At 38.5% G+C, this 20149-nt stretch overlaps 6 protein-coding genes across 6 annotated transcripts; 3 read left to right on the top strand and 3 right to left on the bottom strand.

Annotated features, from left to right (window-relative positions):
• The first annotated feature begins 364 nt into the window (after positions 1-364).
• On the top strand, positions 365-1515 carry LOC110857599 (esterase LipQ). The gene is made up of 2 exons (XM_022106198.2): positions 365-563; positions 646-1515. Exons 1-2 carry the CDS (start codon positions 485-487, stop codon positions 1410-1412), a joined length of 846 nt encoding a protein of 281 aa, XP_021961890.1. The 5' UTR covers positions 365-484; the 3' UTR covers positions 1413-1515.
• A 1247-nt stretch (positions 1516-2762) lies between these two features.
• On the bottom strand, positions 2763-5217 carry LOC110857601. The gene is made up of 7 exons (XM_022106199.2): positions 5060-5217; positions 4866-4982; positions 4543-4792; positions 4398-4468; positions 4031-4281; positions 3742-3969; positions 2763-3668 (listed from the first exon to the last, which is right to left on the bottom strand). The coding sequence occupies exons 1-7, from the start codon at positions 5148-5150 to the stop codon at positions 3459-3461; spliced, it is 1218 nt and encodes a 405-aa protein (XP_021961891.1). The 5' UTR covers positions 5151-5217; the 3' UTR covers positions 2763-3458.
• A 242-nt stretch (positions 5218-5459) lies between these two features.
• On the bottom strand, positions 5460-7028 carry LOC110857742 (astacin-like metalloprotease toxin 5). Its single transcript, XM_022106353.2, has 4 exons — positions 6784-7028; positions 6550-6690; positions 5974-6267; positions 5460-5904 (listed from the first exon to the last, which is right to left on the bottom strand). Exons 1-4 carry the CDS (start codon positions 6878-6880, stop codon positions 5684-5686), a joined length of 753 nt encoding a protein of 250 aa, XP_021962045.2. The 5' UTR covers positions 6881-7028; the 3' UTR covers positions 5460-5683.
• Positions 7029-7469: 441 nt separating this feature from the next.
• On the bottom strand, positions 7470-8098 carry LOC110857805 (astacin-like metalloprotease toxin 1). The gene is made up of 2 exons (XM_022106416.2): positions 7864-8098; positions 7470-7804 (listed from the first exon to the last, which is right to left on the bottom strand). Exons 1-2 carry the CDS (start codon positions 8063-8065, stop codon positions 7503-7505), a joined length of 504 nt encoding a protein of 167 aa, XP_021962108.1. The 5' UTR covers positions 8066-8098; the 3' UTR covers positions 7470-7502.
• A 221-nt stretch (positions 8099-8319) lies between these two features.
• On the top strand, positions 8320-9338 carry LOC110857727. Its single transcript, XM_022106338.2, has 2 exons — positions 8320-8533; positions 8607-9338. The coding sequence occupies exons 1-2, from the start codon at positions 8345-8347 to the stop codon at positions 9288-9290; spliced, it is 873 nt and encodes a 290-aa protein (XP_021962030.2). The 5' UTR covers positions 8320-8344; the 3' UTR covers positions 9291-9338.
• Positions 9339-11545: 2207 nt separating this feature from the next.
• LOC110857524 lies at positions 11546-17432 on the top strand. Its single transcript, XM_022106113.2, has 6 exons — positions 11546-12209; positions 12280-12762; positions 12847-13047; positions 13137-13502; positions 13582-13893; positions 13981-17432. Exons 1-6 carry the CDS (start codon positions 11719-11721, stop codon positions 17150-17152), a joined length of 5025 nt encoding a protein of 1674 aa, XP_021961805.1. The 5' UTR covers positions 11546-11718; the 3' UTR covers positions 17153-17432.
• Positions 17433-20149: the final 2717 nt, after the last annotated feature.

The raw sequence follows: 20149 nt of genomic DNA, 5'->3' as shown, positions 1-20149 counted from the left end.
CAGGATGGTAAACTCGCGTGATCACGCATTATTGCATGTAAATTAGCGGATGTGGTTTACGGTCACGTAAATACATATTTAGTAACTACATATACCTTACCTATCCCTACATACATACATAAATATATATTTTTCTCTAGAAAATGTTCGCACAAATTAATCAATTATGACGCATAGCAAATAACTTTTAGGTATTTTATAACAGGATTAAATAATAAATCAATCGATAAATCTGCCACTTTTGTATCCGATTATTGACAAACTTCAACAACAACCACGTTTAGGTTTATATCTGTAAATTCCAGTTCCTGCTTCACCGAATAACAAATTAAGTAAAATGTTTACGGATTATTAAAACGGTTCGTGGTACGTGTTGAGATCAAATCCTTTAAAAAGAGATGCTTCACTGATACCGAATTCAATTCAATATTTGGGTAACAATCCTACCAATAGAATAAAAGTGAGGTTTTGATTGCTTAAAAAAATGGAAACTTTAAAGAATTTCGGGGCCTTCGTTTTGTTAATATTTTTCATGGTCCATAATACCAGTGTAAACTGTCAAGGTTAGAAATTTCTGAACTTATATTTTTTGCTGTTCAAAAATTCTGAAAACTATGTAAATACCAACTTTTTTAATACTTTCAGTTCTTGCCCCAACCTATGCAAACGTTTCCTATGGGGACGACCCCGCACAAATCGTGGACTACTACATCGCACCAAATAATTCCCTCACCTCTGTGACACATGTTGTCATTCTGATCCACGGCGGGGCGTGGGGAGGGGGCTCAAAATCCGACATGTCCCCATTTGTCCCGTTCATCTTATCTGCTTTCCCTGGTTACCTCGTGGCAAACATGGAGTACCGACTGGGCACTTGGTCCTCACCCGGGTATCCCAAACAAACAGAAGACATTGGCGCGGTGATTTCCTTCATCAAATCGAAACTACCCGGGCAAAAGTTGACCTTCGCTCTTTTCGGGGGTTCCGCTGGGGCGCATCTCTCCCTTCTGTATGGCTACCGATACGACGCCATCAATCGAGATGTCAGCGTCGTGATCGATGTCGTTGGCCCGGCGGATTTTACGGATCCTGCCTACGCTTGGAATCTGGTGTACAATTGGATCTTCTTTGCCTTCATTGGACCTAACTTTTACTTTTTAAATCCGGGTATTTATAATGAGACGAGCCCGCTAACTTGGGCGACTCCAAACTCTCCGAAAACCATCGGTTTCTATGGCGACAAGGATCCCCTCGTCCCGAACAGTCAGCATAAAATATTAGGAGATAAGTTAAACAATTTGGGGGTCGTGAATGAGGTGACGGTGTACAGCGGGGGTCATTTCGACTGGAGTCCGACAGACGTGCAGGATATGAAGGATAAGATTGTGGTTTTCTTGGCTAAGTATTTTTAAGCCAGGGTAAAATTCTCTTAAGAATTGTAGATGTTTTGTGATTTCATGGTGACTGAGATAAAAAAATTTCAATAAATATATAGTTTGACTTAATCATATGAAATCAATTACTTGTTCGTTTACTTACATCCATACTCATAAAATTCGTAACTTCTGCTCTAAATTATTCAAAGACATTTCATTTGGATGTTTACCAGTAGCATAAAAACCATAGAGTTTAAACGGTTGGATAATTACATTAGCGAGTTTTGACTTAAATAATTGATGCACATGTAGAATTTTAGAATTTTCGAAAAATTGTAATTTCTCCTTGAGATGTGCGATGTCTCATTTTTCTTAGGTGAGGCCATGGTTACAAAAAAATACCTAAGTAAGCATTCCACAACGGTTTGAAAAGTGACCATCGCCCATAACTTTGCAATTTCTCAACCGATTTTGATCAAATAAAAACCCAGAGTCATTTATGGTGGTGTGCAATCAGAATTCGCAACTGCCAGTCAAGATTTGTACACCCTTTCTGGCCTATTCGCAGAAAACAGTTTCTGAGGCGACTTTTTGGGGAAGTATCGTCCATACTAACCAAGTTAAGGATTATATTGAAAATCCTTTTCTTACAAAATGTGATATACACATGTATGTCTTATTTAAAATTAGAATGAACAAAATCGGTTGAGAAATGAAAAAGTGTTTCGACTTAAAAAGTCATGCTGCATGTGGTAGGAGGCAATAACTTAGGGGGGATTGGTCGCATGACAATTTTCACCCAAGAAAACTTCACCAACTGTCCCTCAAATATTTTGATGCTATTTGGATATGCCGTAGTACCCACACCCACTCAAAATGGCAAAAAAAGAAATCAATCAAGTGGCTTACAAAAATCAAATTTTGTTTCGGAATGTGAAAATTCGAGCATCTTGTATTCCAAGCAAGATAGTGGTTTTATCATACTCGTATTAGACTCAATTTTTTTAATTTAAAAAAATTTTGAAAAAATCTGGTGGCCGTGCTTCGAAAAAATTTTAAATTTTAAAATTTTAAAAAGTTGAAACTGAATTTTTGGCAAGCATTTGAAGACGTTGATTTTCTTAATTTTTGGCTCATTTGAGTGGGTGTAGCGGATGCAAGTATCACGATCAAAACACTTGGGGTTTCATCAGTAGCTGCTGAAATTAGGGGGACATTAGCATTGGAGGCGGAGAAGCTCATTAACATGGGCAGATTTGTGCCCAATTTCCGGGGGGACCATGTCCCCATACTTCCGCCGCCACTGAGTTTCATGTCCACTAATTCGCTAAAACTTACTTATTAAGAACTAACTTGACTTACTAAAAATAACTATTGCGAATATAGTTCGTTAATTGATTTCGTTACTAGTTTATTACGAATATTAACAATCAAAAGTTACAAATAAACTAAACCCTAAAAAGGATTGCTTAGGTGAGACTCGGGTATATGCGATTAAAAGGATGAAATAACCCCCTCCCTCCTCCCACACTGGAGAGCAAGTGTTGGTAAAATGAGCATCACCGCCTTGGGAATAATTTCGTCACGGGGAAATAATTTTGCGTCCAAATATGACGGAATTGATCTGAATTCAGTTTGCACATCCTGACTTTATCGTTATAATGGCCATTGGTGCCTGTTGATTCCTCGTTAATGTTGCACTGCATATTTAAGATAAGTGCATTCGGTAATACATATACAAATAATACGGAAACTTTCTCTGGAAGTGGGCTAAGGCTTGTTTTGAATGCACAACCAAGAAATAATTAATCAGTCATTTCTTGAATTTGCTTTTTTTTAAATGACAGTACATAGTTCTTCCAATTATTTTGGAAGAATTTGCACAGTTAGGAAATTATTCCCAGGGAGGTGATGTTCATTTTACCAACACTTGCTCTCCAGTGTGGGAGGAGGGAGAGGGTTATTTCATCCTTTTAATCGCATATACCCGAGTCTCACCTAAGCAATCCTTTTTAGGGTTTAGTTTATATTATAATATATAAATAGGCAAATATTAAAGTCTGATAACATTTAAGTCTTTGTTTAGCAACCGATAGCTTCGGGATAATTACAAGCCAAAATCGTGGGGTCATACACAAGTCCAATTGCACACCTCATCTCAATTTTGACTAACTGTCCATCCTGTATGATACACGTCCAGAAAGTTGTTTCACATTTAATGCCATCAATTCCTTCATGCGTACACTCTCGGTTTGGTGGGGTCGTGGATGGTGGCCTCGTTGTGGTGGGTGGCTGTATATGCATGCACACATTAATTAATACATATTATTCTAATAATTTAATTGCAGATATTTGATTTATTTACTGGAGCTGTCGGGTCTCGCGTTGTGGTTGGAACGGGTGGACCAGGATTGAATCCTTTAAAGATCGAAGTAAATTCCTGAGGTCCTTGCGTGGTTCCGGAGCAATAAGGAGAAAGTGTGCCATCAGGACAGTCCCCATTGTCACGACCGATCGACCAGAAACTTAAATGTGCAATCTTCTCAGAGTTTCCCCATTCCACGAGTTGACGACCGTGACGTGTCTCAAAAACCTGATACAATTTCCAATGTAATACGAAAAATTTGTTAGCTTAATTATCAAATTCAGCACACCTTTCCATTAAAATTTCGGCCAATCATTGGCGTAACGCCGACCATTTCTTTCAGTTCGACTTCGCTCTTCTCCGGCCAAATGGCCGCCATTTGTCGGAGCGTCGCCTTGGTCGCATTAATTACGGAATCCCCCCATTCAGGACTTGTTCCAGGAAACTCCATCGTCATCGCGTTGACCAAGTCGACCCTGACTCCGTTAGCTTTTGCATTTATGAGCACGTTCACCCCTAACTCTGGCGTCATCCCGTAATCTGGTGGGCGTTAAAATTTAGAAGATGGATTTTTTAGATTTAATTTATATATCCTGACCAAAATTGGTTCCAGGTTGTCGATAGTTAGATTGGTTTTAAAGTAAGGCTTTGCTTACCTTCTCCTTGAATCATAACCGTGTATGAGACCGTGGTGGATGGTCTTTCCCTTTGCACTTGGGCAAGAGCTCTACGTGAATATTTTATAAATTTAAGTAAACATTTACATGTTGGTCTAAGATTTGACTTAAGTTCGACACCCACCTGTTAACCAAATCATTATTGATCGGAGCCTCAATATCGATGTCCAAATGTGTCGTCCCCACGACATCAAGAGCAACCTTGTACGCAGTAGCGAGAGCTTCAGAGGTTGAGCAAACATGCTCCAGATAAGGGCCAACTGCACCACCTGTAGCGATGACCATTTGCCCTCCAGCAGCCATAACTTGTTTAATTGGATCTAGCACGGCAGGGTCGTCAATATTTAATTGGGCACCCCACATAGGATAACAACCTATGTATAAGATTTAGACATTCTGAGATTGATTATTAAATCAGGAAGGTCAACGTTATGAAATATTCGTCACCTTGACTACCACCCAAAGCAAATGCTAACGTAAAATCTTTTTGACCAGTCAGTTGCATATATTCGTAGAGATTTGGGCGATCCAACGTTACATCGAAGTACGGGGCGAATCCTGGACCTGTATTTAATTCCATTTTTTAGGCTTGAAAATTTGTCTGCAAATCATAATTTGCTAATATTTATTTAGTGTGTTACCTGAAGCTCTTGGAGATAATCTGCGAGATTCCCCTCCTTGTAATAGAACAAGTGCGGTGACCACACCCATTAATAATTTCCTAGATGCCATCGTATGTACTAATTTGGAGGTTTGTTCGTGTCCGATGTCAAGAGCAAAGTGTGAGCATATTTTCGTACCCAGATCTATTTGTTCTCATCCTGAACTGTAATTATTTGCATTTATCTGACAGGTTTCAGCCCGTGTCGGAATGGTCAATATTGTGTATTGAGAACAGTGGTTGTTGAGCCTGTCAGACAGTTTATGCAATGTGATGATGGAACGTTTTATTGTTTGATGCATGTGACATGATCGCAATTGATTCTTAATTAATTTCTGATGGATACGACCCAATCGGGAATTGACTCATTTCTGTCGTGGTGACATTGGTTAAACTGCTTTATTTAATATTCATCCTGGTGTGTGGCCTGATTGCATGAAAAATAATTCAGTTATACAAGCTCAATCAATCAAGTACCATTCGGTAACAGAGTGTACACTTTAAGTGCATTCTAAATACTTGGGAATTCCACTTGTGATTTGGATACTGCGTTACAAATTTATTATTGGTGTGCAAATACAGATGTGCAAATATTTTTGTGTAATCAGCACCCATACAATTTATTGACTCGTTGAACATCTGCATAACTTAGGCCTCTCTTTTGATAAACTTCCAGCAATTTCTGACCCCCACGATTCGTCATGGTGCGACTGTAGCCATCCTTGGAGAATGAAAGTTCACCGTATAACATGATACTGGAGACATCAAATCCATTTATCAGCCAGTTTTGGGAGGGATCTAATTTGTAAAATTGGGACGCATAACCTGACAAGAAATTTAGGAATTTTAGATACAAATTATTAAAATCTGTAAAAATAGGTGTATAATTTGCACCCTGCTGGATGTTCGCCCAGTTGATTATTAAGTGATTGTCGCGATCACTGCGATTCTGTTCGTGAAAAAATCCTGCAGCGTGACCTAATTCATGCACGATGGTCCCATGGTCTAGGCAACCATTTCCCAAACTTAATGGTTGCTGACCCTGTTTGGCTAACCCGATCAAAGAGTAGCATCCTTGACCTGAGAATATGTTGACGTAGTTGTACTCGTTGGTCCGGGGGACGAAACGGATGCACGTCTTGGAATGGTAGTCTCCCATAGCGTTGTAAATTCTTTGCGAGTGCTGGGCTACATTGAGGGTCAAATTATTCATTAATAGTCGATTTAATTAAATTTTTATAAATTTTTTCTGATTATTTTCTAAAATTTTGAAAATATATCGGAAAAATTTGAAAAGATGCAGTGTAAAAAACTGGTTCGAAAACAATTTATAATTCTTAGGTACGCGTTCAAAGTCGCATTTTATGAAAAAGAAAAAATGCATATTGGTTACATACAAAATTCTATAAGTTGCATATCTATAAGAATTTTATTGTAAACTAGATTAGTGAGATTTTACGTGTTTCTTACAAAGTGAATTGTCAATCACGTAAGGAATGCGACCCTTCGGCCAGATTAGGTCGGCGCTGTTAACCGCATTTCGAGTGGAGTTAGGATGGAAGAAAGTTTCAGGTAGAATCATGTCATCCAATCTTCGATAACCGTTTGGTACTAATGTGTTTAAGTAGAAATTATTTATGTACTTGTTACAAATATTCAAAGTAGTTAAATAATTCCGACATGGAACTATGAAATGGAACTTACTTGAGTAATTTAACTCTGTAAATAAAATTGGACCTGTTCCAAGGACAGGTCCAACAAAGCTCAAGACCACAATTGTAAAGACCCAAAGTGCGTTCATGTTAATGGGAGTACAAAAATTTGGTTAATGTAAGATTTTTCTCACTAAAAAATGAGTTTTATTTTTTTGCCATACAATTTGCAATATGCATTTGCTCACCCTAATGGTTTTGTGTAAATGTTTATATGTACATCCATGTGTGTACAAATTCCGATAATGTGCTAAAAATATTATTCCGAAAAAATGTCATGGGAGGTCAGAGGTGTATTGTTTGTCGATATATGGAAAGATATGTAAATATGTACGTCGTAAAGAGTTTACTTGATCCCACCCGTGGCGTTTTCGCATTAGCACGTCGGATAAATATTCATTATTATGTGCGATTATATTTTATGGATCAGACAATTTTGTCGTCAATTACACACATGCACCCAAGAAATTAAATTATGAACTATTTGTTAAAAGTCTGTTACAAATCCTTGTTTCTTTATTCAATTATTTTTGACTCATACTCAGCAACCATACAACTTATTAACTCGTTGCACATCCGAATAACTCATCCCAGACTTTTGGTACACTTCGAGCAATGGTCCACCTGAATGCTGCAGTGTTATGCTGTAGCCATCACTGGAAAATGATGTCGCACCGTACAACATTATACTCGATACGTCAAATCCATTAATTAGCCAATTTTGGTGAGGTTCGAGCTTTTCAAATTGTGGCCAATACTCTGATCACTGCGATTCTGTTCGTGATAAAATCCCAGTGCGTGGCCTAGTTCATGCACGATGGTGCCATGATCGGTACAACCCGTTCCTAAACTTAGCGGTTGCTGGCCCCCGTTAGACACGCCCACAAGAGAGTAACATCCCTCACCAGCAAAAATTTTTACATAATTGTACTGATTCGTTCGAGGTATGAAACGGACGCAGGTATTTGCGTGGTAGTGTTGCATAGCTTGCAAAATTTGTTGCTTGTTTTGTGCTAAGAAATTTGGATAATATATATTATAATTGGTTTTTAGTGATTAATTAATTGTGTACCAGGTGAGGTGTCAATCACGTAAGGAATTTTTCCTCCAGGCCAAGTTAAACTTTTACTGGGGACCGCATTCCTGTTGTCGGATGAGTTTGCGAAGAAGTTTTCGGGTAGAATCATGTCATCGTAGCGTCGATATCCAGGCGGAACTTGTACCTCACCTCCTGTTATAACTACCATGAAGAAAGTTATGGCAAAAAATTTCATTTTTAAGGAAACGTTGGTATTTTATGAAAATTTCTTCGTATTTTGAACTATGTACACAGTCGGTAACATACTATCCAGAATTACTACGTAAGGCTGGTGACATTAGTGAAGCACTCCAGGGTGCAGCCTGGCAAAATTAATTCAGTAGATTTGTTACTTAATTAATATCATTATGCATTCTACGATAATGGGACAATAACTAATAATTTGAGCATTTCCAAGAACGCTGTGCAGATTTTTGTGCCAAAATAATTGGTGAGAATATTCATCCCAAATTCTATGTATAATCAGTTTATTTTTATCAGGCTCAAAATGCACTTGTCAACGGGACTAATCTTCGCATCGATGCTGGCTGTATCTTGGGGGAGCAAAATATGCCCTCAAGACGCCATCGAGACAACGCCACAATTATGTCCACGTCTCCCCAAAACGACCCATCGTCTCAACACGATCCGAGATTTGGCCTGGGTAAAATTTTGTCGACTTTAAAAATTTCAATTTCGAAGTCTAAGTCATCATTTTTTTGAAATTTTACTACTAGATTCTTACACCACGAACCTATTTCCTAACCGCGGCCAACACGTTTACCTACGCCTCCATTTATCAAGCCCTACATTCCACTTGCGCCCCTGATTCGGCCTCCTTGGAGGGAATGCGACTTATGGCATCGTACGCTTTTGGTGATCTGACCCTCTCCTCCGGCTCTAAATTTATTCATCTCACGTGCATCCCAAATTCGAGAGGGGTTCAAGGCGTGTGGTCCTTGGTGACGTCGCGACTCAAAAGAATTCCCACCTACTCAATGAACTGGGCAGGGATAGAGGCAAATTTGACCTCGCTTGCCGAAAAAAATCCACATTTGGAAGACGTTGTCGGAGAAATGGGTCGATTGCGGTGCAGACCACACCCACTTTGTCAGTCCGGATCTAGCAAGGATTTCCCATTTTGTTCCAAGGGGTCTGATCCGGGGGCTTTGGAAGAGGCGAAATGGGTTCTTCGATGGACGGATCATATTTCAAATGCTACGGCCGACGCGAGCGCGATGTCGTTGGTGGGATGTGTCGGGAAAGATGGGGAAGCTGGTGCGCCGAGCTGGGGGACTTTGTCGACCGTCCAGCAACAAGGGAGGGGACCGATTGAGGAAGTTTGGGAGGTTATGAAGGGTCATGGCTTTGGGGAAGGGTGGTTTGCGAGACAGAATTATTTAGGAGACTATAATAATTGAATACATGAATAAAATTATTATGAGCCTGGTTTATCTGTATTATGTAAATATGGAAACAAATTATTTTAATTTCTAACGCCATCATAGTTCATACGGGGTCGGCAGTATCAAAGTATAAGTATCTAAAAAGTAAAAAAAAATATTAGTTTGTCGTCCAGCAGCCGGATTTTTTTATGTTAAAAATGTCAAAATCAGTCAGGTATGGCCCTGCTTTTTATTAAATTGCACCATATAAAGCATCCTGCCTCAAATAATTATACATGCATAACTAGAGGTTCATATGCACATAAATGATACCGCAATTCAATAAATGTAACCCTTTTCTGATTTCCCTTCAGACAAGGGCTGCACAACCATGAAAATAGCGTAGGGACTGTAACATTGTAAGATATTTGATACATGTGCGTACATGCGCTTAATGTTATGTACAATGTACATCTTTATGTATCTACCTGCACTAAATATATTTTTAGCTGATACATTAATAATAGAAGAGAAAGGTTGTTAAACAACTACATTTTTCAGTTATTTTATAAAATACGACTGTTTTTTGCAATTTTCCCATATTTTTTAAAGAATGACCATTTGCATTTTGCAAAAGTCGGGATTGAAATGTTTCAGGGTGATGGCGACTAAAGAGCAATTCGAGCATTCTCATTCAGACGGTGGATCTGTAGATGTGAATTTAGCAGGAAGAAAAATCACCATTAAAAACTCGACGGAAACGGTTACCTACGGTTTTACCATCAACTCCAGTCCGCAAATGGACATGAGCTTTCACGGCGACTTTGAACTGATGGTGAGGTTTGGGAAACCCGACGATATGGTGGGACTTGATTTCAAGTTCTTAGAAACCGTGGAACGGAACAATATAATCATCCAACTAAACAACATTCGAGAATATTACAACCAGCCAAGAATTTTGGGACTTTAAGGATGTAAGTTTTTTTCAAGAAGCAGCTAAATAACATATGAACGAATGCCATTTAATGATTCATGTATTTTTTTAAACCACAGGTAAATAACATGCATTGTTTCGAGTTTACAACTAATTTGCCTAAAATTCTACAAGAACCTGCGTAAATTGAAATCAGCCCACACCCATCAACAAGTATGTAGGTTAATACATAATTAGGAATATGCATGTAACCATTACTCAAGACGCGTGTACATAAATACACGTAAATAGTTTGTATGCAAATGTATAATTATAGGAAATCCAATTCCTCCGTGAAAAAAAGACGTCCGTATTTCAAGTATTTATATGTAGGTATATTTACATAAGTAGTTAAACAAAGTGCATCCTTATGAACGTAGACGTGCATTGGTTTCAAAATTCGAACCATGCACGTATTATTTTGAATAGAAAATTTAATAGAAAACAATTAGCATCTCTCCATGTCACAATTGTTTTCAATTTCATCCACTGCAAAAGTGTGTCATAAAGTTATACCTATTTAAATATATTTAAGTATGTATGATAAAAATTTGTCTTATTGCTCTTATTCGATAACTCTTCACTGGTCTCATCGTCACTGCATCTAATAAATAATACTATTTATTTATTTGCAATAATGCCAACCTAGTGTGACCAGAATTGTCGAATACTGATCGGAACATCAAGAAAAAAATTGTAACAAATTTATCGGTAGAAATAGTTTATACAAATTAATTATGTTATTAGTTGACACTTACTTTCACACAGTTACTGGATTTATAAATTATAAGAATCTTTTCCATCTATGTCAAAAATTCTGGTAGTTGGCAATAAAATTTTAGATTCGAAAAAGTTTAAGCCTACGAGTATATACATATTTAAATCGACATGCATTTCAAATTGTACAGAGAATATTGCAAATTTTGAACTAAAACCCTTTCAATTACTTATTTGGTTATCTACACCTCTCATGATAAGCATTAGCATACAACTATACCATAAGTAAGTGTAAATTCTTCATGTTTTTTTTAAATGAAATGCATACAATTTAAATCATACATAAGTACATGATTAAATATGTCACACAGCATTCCCATATTTAATTGCTGCATTTGAAATCTGAAATATTATCCATAATAACTACGATGCTGAATTTACATTTAACTAATTGTCTTTAATTACAAATTAACCGTATGAATTTGGACAAAATCACATGGAAATGATTGGCTTCCATGCAACAAAGACAAAAACGGGGGCAAATGAGACAATAAAAGCCAACCACTACCGGACGAGGCAATCTCTCACTACTCAAAATATAGTACGTGGTGTGAGTACATGCGCTAAAGTTTATCGTGCTTTTGCAATTAGCATTTACCTCCATTTCGATTAAAATAAATAAGAATTAACTAGTAACCGTTTTAAAAAATTGGTATCTTTTATACCAAGTGGGGGTGACGTTCTTGTGGCTTGGTGGCCACGGCCACGGTTAAAATGGAGGAAAGTGGGGACAATGTCCCCTTAAAAATATTAGACTCCACAGTGTCTTCTGAGGTGGACAATTTCGTAATAAAAACTGAACCTGTGGAGGAAGAAGAACATGACGACGACACCACGTCCAATGCAAAGACTGAACTTAGTGATTATCACATGCCCGATCCATCTCAAACTATAAAGACTGAACCTCCCGAGGTTGGCAGTGGAGAAAAACTACCAAACTTGGTAGTTGTCAATTCTACTAACATCGATGTCAAAAAGGAACCGGACACTGACGTCGAAATCAAAACTGAAAAATCTACGACAAAAAATAAGCTAAAAAATTACGGGCGTACTCGCGTCGAAGTAGTAACCAAAATAACAAGGATTATTTTTTGCCAACTTTGCTACGCTCAAATACCATCCGTCTCGAAATTCAGGATCCACTTGGATCGAGAACACAACATCCAGGTCAAAGGGCCCCCTCGCATCGTTGATAGTGATGATTGGTAAGAGAACATATGCTATAATAATTATAGCTTAGTTTTATATCTAATAACCCGATCTATTTCTCTATAGTGACAACGAGTTGACGATGAAGAATGCATCAGATGCGTTACGACGTGCAGAGAACGCCCCCCGCACCACGGTAGTCCTCTCTGATTCTGATGATGATGACGACGATGAGTCATCCGATGATTCCGAATCTTCGGATGATTCCGATTCTGATGACCAAGAGCAAGAATCAAATCCAGCAGAATCACAAGTCTCGACGGAGGAGTCTTATTTGAAACTAAAAACAAGTCTCACGAAAAGAATGATGCGACAGGAAGCAAGATCACAAGATCGAGTTAAAAAATTGTTCGTGAAACTTGGGAACAATCAGACCAAGTACACACAGTGTAATACTTGCTGGATTGAGCAACTGGTGACTGACAAACATCACCCTCTACGAGTAGAACATAAGAGGCAACATACAGATGGGGAGTTTATATTGTGTCAATTTTGTGGAATGAGCTTTTTATATGATTATTACTTGGAGAAACATTTGGAAGATTTGAGGTGAGCGGTTATTATGAATGATTAACAGTATTCTATTTGAGTTATTCATTGTGCAAGCTAATTAATTATTAAATGTCTACTTAGCGTTCCCACCGTTCCTTCAACAATGTCCCCATTTGAAGCTGAAGATCTCCTCCATGAGACTCATTCTTGTCCTGATTCTGGTTGTGGTGAGATTTTTGCTAACCGAAAATGTCTACTTTTCCATCGGACAAACACTCACGATCATTATCACCGATGCCCAACTTGCGAGAAAGTTTACATTCTGTACTCTGACATGAGAAAGTGAGTTGTAATTGAATAATTCATATATTTTCTTTTTAATCCCAATCAGTAAATTATTTTTCATGCAAACTATGACATTTTCGTTTCAGGCATATACAACGCGTCCATAATTATGAGAAACGTCTCCTGTCCTGCCCAGTTCCAGGGTGCGACAAGTCGTTTCCAAATCGTCGTGGAATTGCAACCCACGTGACTCATACTCATAGCGTCGAAGAAAAAGAAAAATACTTTACAAGCAATATCGGACAACCAAACAACAAAATTGTTAAGAAGACTGAGTCAGACGACAACGCCAATAACGATGCGGACGACGACGACAAGAGCAATGTTGTCGCCAACCCTTTGCCACCAGAAATTATTGTCCGACACAAAACACCTCAAACGTTCTGGAGGAAGAGGAAAGCAGAATTGGAGAAAATGCGAGACCTTCTCATCAGGAAAAATAGATTTTATGGGTAAAAATTGTCTAAAGTGTACACACTAAAAGTTGATTTTTGCTTTTTTAACTTGTATCAAAATTTACTGAATTCTTAGACCGAGACAAAAATCCACGTCCATGTTAACACCACGCACCCCACTGCCCTCGCAAAAACAGCACTCATATAATGAGTCAAATAAATTTGGAATTAACAAACCATTTCCTCGACAAGGGAGACGAACCTCTATAGACGTGCCAAAAATGAAACCCGTCAGAAAGGGCTTTTTAGATCGACGTTTCAAGACTCCTCATTACAATTATTCCTCCATGCCGCCAAGACCAGGTCTTGCTTTCGACGACAGACGTAGGAGACTTCCTTCAAACAGAAATTTCACATTTATGTGTTCCTTCTGCAGTCGAGCATTCCGGTAATTAATTGAATTAATTAATTAATTAAATTCATGTTAAGTTTATGAATAGTAATTACTAAACGTTGCATTTATTATTTTTCGCAGAACTGGCGCAGATCGCGATGCCCATGTGGGTTCCACACATCACTTTGATCTCACTCTAGAAAAACCCTTCATTTGCCCTGTGACTGATTGCGATAAAAGGGACCATGTTAATGGACGTTCGTTACTCGGACACATCCGTCGTTACCATCCACCTTCCGTCGACGAAGAACTATTTCTGCGTAGTATAGAAGAGGATAAATTAGCTGAGGCAGCAAACCCTTCAACCATAAATTCTTCAGATTTACCCTCTGATGAAGATAATGGCAACAATATGAGCAACCATAAAAATACTGTAAAAGTTGAACCGGAAGAAGACTTATCTGACGATGAAGAGGTCGAAGTAGTTCCTAAAAAACCAAAGCTAGTAAGCAAGATCGCAAAACCGACCAAGAGGAAATTTCAGCCTTCATCTACTTCCGGTGTTCGCCGCCCAGTTAAACGCACCACAATTGGTCTTTCCCCGTGCCGCATACGATGGCAATGGCGTCCTGGTCCAAATGCTATCCGTATTCGCGAAGTGTTGGCAAACTTTACAATAGATGGTGGTTTCTATTGCCCAGAATGTCCAGCCTCGAAACGAAGGTCTCTCTCAACCACATGGAATGTTCATCGACATATTGGAGTTCTGCATCCAACTTCAACGTTTCTCTCATGTCCTAGCTCGGTTAATATCGAAGCTATGAAAAATAAGCACAGAGAAGAAGAAGCGGCAGAAGCAGAAGAACAAGCACGAGTACAAAATAATGATGAAAGTTCCAGTGAAGAAGAAGTGGAAAAAGATGCTTATGAGAATCATATTAAGAATGCTCACAACATCGCAGAGGAAAAAATCAAAGAGGAAGTGGAAAACGTAAAAATCAGGGAGGAAGAGGAAAAAGAAATCAAAGAGGAAGTAGACAAAGTCAAGAAGATAAAAGAAGAAGTTCAAGAAGAGGAACCCCCATATTCTGACATAATCACACGGTCATCTGTTGAAGGACTCACCATTCTTCGAAGTTGGTTCCAGTTTTACAGAGTCGGACCCAATAAGCAAGCTGCGAACTGCCCTTTATGCCCTCAAAAGCAGTTCTCCAACCTGCACAATCTTCAACGACACTTTCTCGTCCAGCATAAAGGTACTGACTACCTGAGAGTGTCAAAATTGCAGGTATTGATCAAGGCGAAACTGGATGAAACGAAAATGTCAAAAGCAGAAAAGAATAAATTATTACAATCTGTGACGAGGCCAATCAGTAAAACACAGCTTCGCTATTATTCTCGTGGTCGAGGAGGACGAAAAACTGGTGGTCAGAGTCGTTTCTTTGCCAATATGAAGAAAAAGTTTCCAGCGTCTTCAAGGGGGCGAAAAAAGAACATTACTTCATCCGAGGAAGAGGAGGAAGGCGATGACTATGACGATGTAGTCGAGAATATTGGTGGCGGTGGAGGGACTTCGTCGTCAAAAACGGTCGAAGAAGAAGATGAGGAGAGTGAAGAGGAGGTAGCACCACCCCGAAAACCTGGTGAAGAGGATGATGAACTCGAGGATGCTGCTAATATTATGGCGAACGATGTGAAGCCCAAAATAGAACCTGGGGGGACATCGTCACCATCATGCACCACTCTTGGAAATCCCCTCCGTGCATTTAAATTGTCCAATGGCAAATACTACTGCCCTGAATGTAATACTGGTCCATCATCTCCACCATATTACTCACGACCTTTCGAGCTATTACGACATCTTAGCGATTGTCACCCAGGTTCATCTCTTTTGTCCCCTAATAAATCATCCAAGAAAACAAAACCTATAATCAAACGTAAAATCATTAAGGAAACCAAACTGACAGAAAGCAAGCCAAAAACGGAACCAGATACTATTAAAAGTTTTGAATGTCCATTTTGTCCTCCTGGATCAGAGCAGAACAAGTACCTCAGTTCTTGGACATTGTCACGCCACATAGAGAAAAATCATCCCGGAAAAACACCAAGTGACAATTCTACTTCTACCAACGGCACGCAAGGAACTCCGAGTAAACGTGCCAAATTAGATGTTCCAAGTAACCCACCTGCCACTAAAGAGACTGGTTTGACGTCCTCTGAGAGACCTGCATACTATAACCAACCTTGGTTCATCAAATCAGAAGCAAAAGCAAAAGCCCAAGTGTCTCACATACTGCATTTAATGGACGTTTCAAGACTCGAGTGCATTTACTGCCCGGACGTCCCCGACAAGGAGAAGCACGTTTATCCATCGTTCCAGTATTTATTACGCCACCTAAATCGTATCCACTCTGCATCAAAACAACGATCGGAGACGGATCCGTCTAAAATATTTACTCCTTCACCGCTGCCGAACACTGAGGAGGAAATTAAACCTGTCTCTCAGCCAAAGCGTGATCGATCAAAACGTCGCAAACGAAGGACAACTCTATCCAGACCAAAATATCGAGATCTATCATCTGGCGAAGAGGAGATTCCTGATAATTTGAACCATCCCCACGAGTCTGACATATCCTCAGCAGCAGAGAGTGATGATGACGACGATGGTGATTCCACAATTGGCATGGAGTTGGACAATGAAGCGGATGAAGAGGAACCCGAGGCCGCTGATGTCACATATCCGTGTGCTGTCTGTTTCAAAAGATTCGACAGGGTCACTTCACTCCGATCACATATTCGATGGTGCAGGGCACGTCAAAGAGAAGAATCTCGTCTTGGCAAAGAAGGAGCCAAGACATCGTTCTGCACCCTCTGCGCCAAACAGTTTAGTTCACCTCGAGCTCTTGGACTCCATTGCAAACACAATCATAAAGCATCATCACCGAGTCCTTCAGATACAGATTCCTGCTCATCTGGCGAAGAGATTGACCCTGCAACATTGAATACGGCAGAAGTAGAAGAGGAGGAGGAGGTACATCCATCATTAGGAAGGGCAGCCAACTCGACCCCTTTGGACCTTAACACCACGAATGAAGAGTCTCAACTTCTTGATCCTCCAATTATTTTAGAAGATCCAAACGAAATTCTACTTGAAGAAAAATGTGCATTTTGTGATGAATGGTTTACGTCGGCACAAGAGAAAATGACACATGTGATGAAGGAACATTCGACACGTGGAAGAAGACAAGAGATTAAAGAAGATTGCACTAATAATGAACCTAAATCAAACATACGTTATTCACAATATTTGTAAACCGGGTCTTGCATACCATCACTTCAATTATGTTTAATTACAAGTTTTGGGAGAGTTAAAGGTTTTAGTATTTTGAGAAACACCACTGGTACACATGGTCCCTAATTTACATTATGATAGCATCACATTCCGACACATTTATATCGTGTACAAATAGTTTGTGCTACGTATTTAGTATCGCTGTAATAATTTACTGATAGTGCATTCATAATGCTAGATGAGTTCAGGTTTCACTATGTAAGTTCACATTATATGAATTAAAACAAATTGATCCGTTGAATGTGATAATAACCTCGTCAATTTCTTAAGCATGATATACCTAAATAAAAATACATACGAGTATGTATGTATTTGCTGTACATACTGCATTTTTAGTTTTAATTCCTCATTTTGTCAAGAGTGATTCGAGAGTTGTACAGCCACTTTGAATAAATATATGTGATGCATATTTGATAGTCGTAAAAAATGGGTGGGAGAGGTTATCTGAGGGATAAGATCCGATTTACACATCCTCAGTAGCAGGCACATTCAGTGTCATTTTGATTGTTGACTGGGTTTTTAAATTTATATGATTTATACAGATATATTTCCCTTTACAGGTATGTAGATAGATATTTACACATATCTTTATCAAAAGTATGCAACTCTTGAGAACTCAAAATTTACCATACATATATTTTAAACTACGGAAACTTTGCATGTATGTATACGATTGTTAGTATTTATCTGTACATAAATATTTAATTAGTCGGCCTCAACCTCTGAAGTAAATTAAAGTGAGGGATGGAATAATTGGGTCCCAGCTCCAATTGTAGATATACAAAACAAATTTATTAAAAGGTATTAAATTTCGGATTTTTGCTATACAGCAAAAATCTATATATGTACTTATTGTTAGTCTGTGGACTATTTAAAATATTTATTCATATCTTCCACAAAGTTACTTTATATATTTACATGTTATACACATATACATTTCTGTAAATATGTATTTGTGACGTAGAGTACTAATAAAATTATTTCCCCTCTTCGGATGTAAGGTTTAAAATAATTGTATCGATTACCCAGAAATGAAGGATAAGTCGTACTGACGGTCAACTAAAAATGTATTAATTTATTTAACTTAACCAGCTACACAAGCGCAAGAAATAACTCTTGTTTGAATGCGAATCACCAATTAATTTTAAAGACTAACAGGATAAACATCATGGGACCTCACAAATTTTGGACTTTTCTTGGCAATTACGCCAAATTCTATTCCAAAATATCTGCCTTGTGGTTAATCAAAGTTGATCTGAGGCACCATAAAATTGTCTACAACCAATCTCAGTCAAAACTGAGAACCATCTTGAGTAAAATAACCTTATATTTATGTATTCCGACAATTTCCACGTTTTACATACAACTTTGGCACACGATTGGAAACTTTCGAAACTCCACCAGTGAAATAGATCCCCTGAAAGCGGTCATGTCAGTGTTTGTTACTCTAGGCTTGTCCTCAGTTATAACCGTAATGGTGTTAATGGTTCACTTCCCGAAAGTTTTGTGCAATGTGTTAAATCCGTTGGACGATTTGAAAGATATGTGCAAAGGTGAGAACGATTTAAAAAAACGGATTTACTTTGCATGTTTAAAATACGGGATTAATAAATAAAATCTTGCTTTTGACTAACAGAATACTGCGTCATATGCGCCCAGGTGGAGCTTATCTATAAACCCCCGGAGTATAAGGTTCTTCAAGTGGCTGCACAATCCTGTCTAATTTTTCCCCTTATCAGCATGCCGTTTGCTTCTCTTTTGGCCGTCGCCATGAATTTTGACGTGACGAGTGCATTATTGCAATGGCTGCATATTCCTGGACCTCCTTGGGCGCAATTCATTTACAGGGTCGCATTTTTGTATTGGTTATTAATGCAAGGTGTGACCGCTGTCAATATCCCGATGCAATTTGGGTGCATAATAATTGCCAGGTTTGAACATTTATTCACTATCCTCAACGCAAAGATTGGAACACTTTCGCGTTGCAAGAAATCTCGGAGGTGGACAAAACGGCTTCAAATCCGGCAGACAAAGGTGAAGATTTATCGTAGGATTACAATCTACTGGAATTATGTGGATGCTAATTTCTGCCAGATTATTACCCCACCTGGAATAATGTTTGCCTGTCTGACACAAATTGTGGGAAATTATGGAGTTATTCGGTTTTGTGCGAGGGTAGCATTGCCGATTGGAATCTTGTGGTCAGGTCTGATGGTAGAGCTGGCAGGCCTGATAAGTGTGGCAATTGGGACGGCATCGTTCCCAACGGAACTGTCGAAAAAATTTCGGTAGATTTTAAGAATGGACAAGCCGACAAAGTTCGGGATGAAATTGTTTGCTTCCTTGCCCAAGCTAAAAGTTAGTATTGGGAAGTTTGCCGTTATGGAGAAAAATACGGCGCTGATTGTGTGCAAATTGGTGGCTGATTATACATTTATGTTATTACTGACTTTGTGAAGAATTTGTGGGGTGTACATTATTCTAATTTATGATGTGTGTTAAAAGCATAGCATAATAATATTGTTAAATTTTTACTCATTAATTTATGATCAGTATGAAAACGGAATTGGCATGTGTGGGAGTTATCAAATTACTCGTTGAGTAATTTTCTCGATACATTTTGAATTTAATAGCAGTTAGGAGTTGTCAAATGATATGTAGAGTTATTAGTATGCTGTAATTTTAATTATAAAATTAATAATATGCCATTATAGAATAGCATTTTCATGGAACATAAGATGCCCATGAAAAATGGTATGTTCAATATCGAGCGGGTGAGGGATGCGGAAATAAGAGTGTAAGTGGGATAGTGAGGAAAAAGGGACGCGTGGGTTCTGTTGAGAGAAGTGGGAAGTATTTTTTAGTGGTCGGTGTGTAGAAGTTAAGGAGAGCTAAGATTCCTCTTCCGCAAAAACTTAATTAAAAATATTTGATTAATAATTGTTTAGTCCATATAGT

The sequence above is a fragment of the Folsomia candida genome, unplaced genomic scaffold (genome assembly GCF_002217175.1).
Source record: "Folsomia candida strain VU population unplaced genomic scaffold, ASM221717v1 Fcan01_Sc019, whole genome shotgun sequence".
In the NCBI taxonomy this organism is placed as follows: domain Eukaryota; kingdom Metazoa; phylum Arthropoda; class Collembola; order Entomobryomorpha; family Isotomidae; genus Folsomia; species Folsomia candida.
This window is presented reverse-complemented; position numbering and strand designations above follow the sequence as displayed.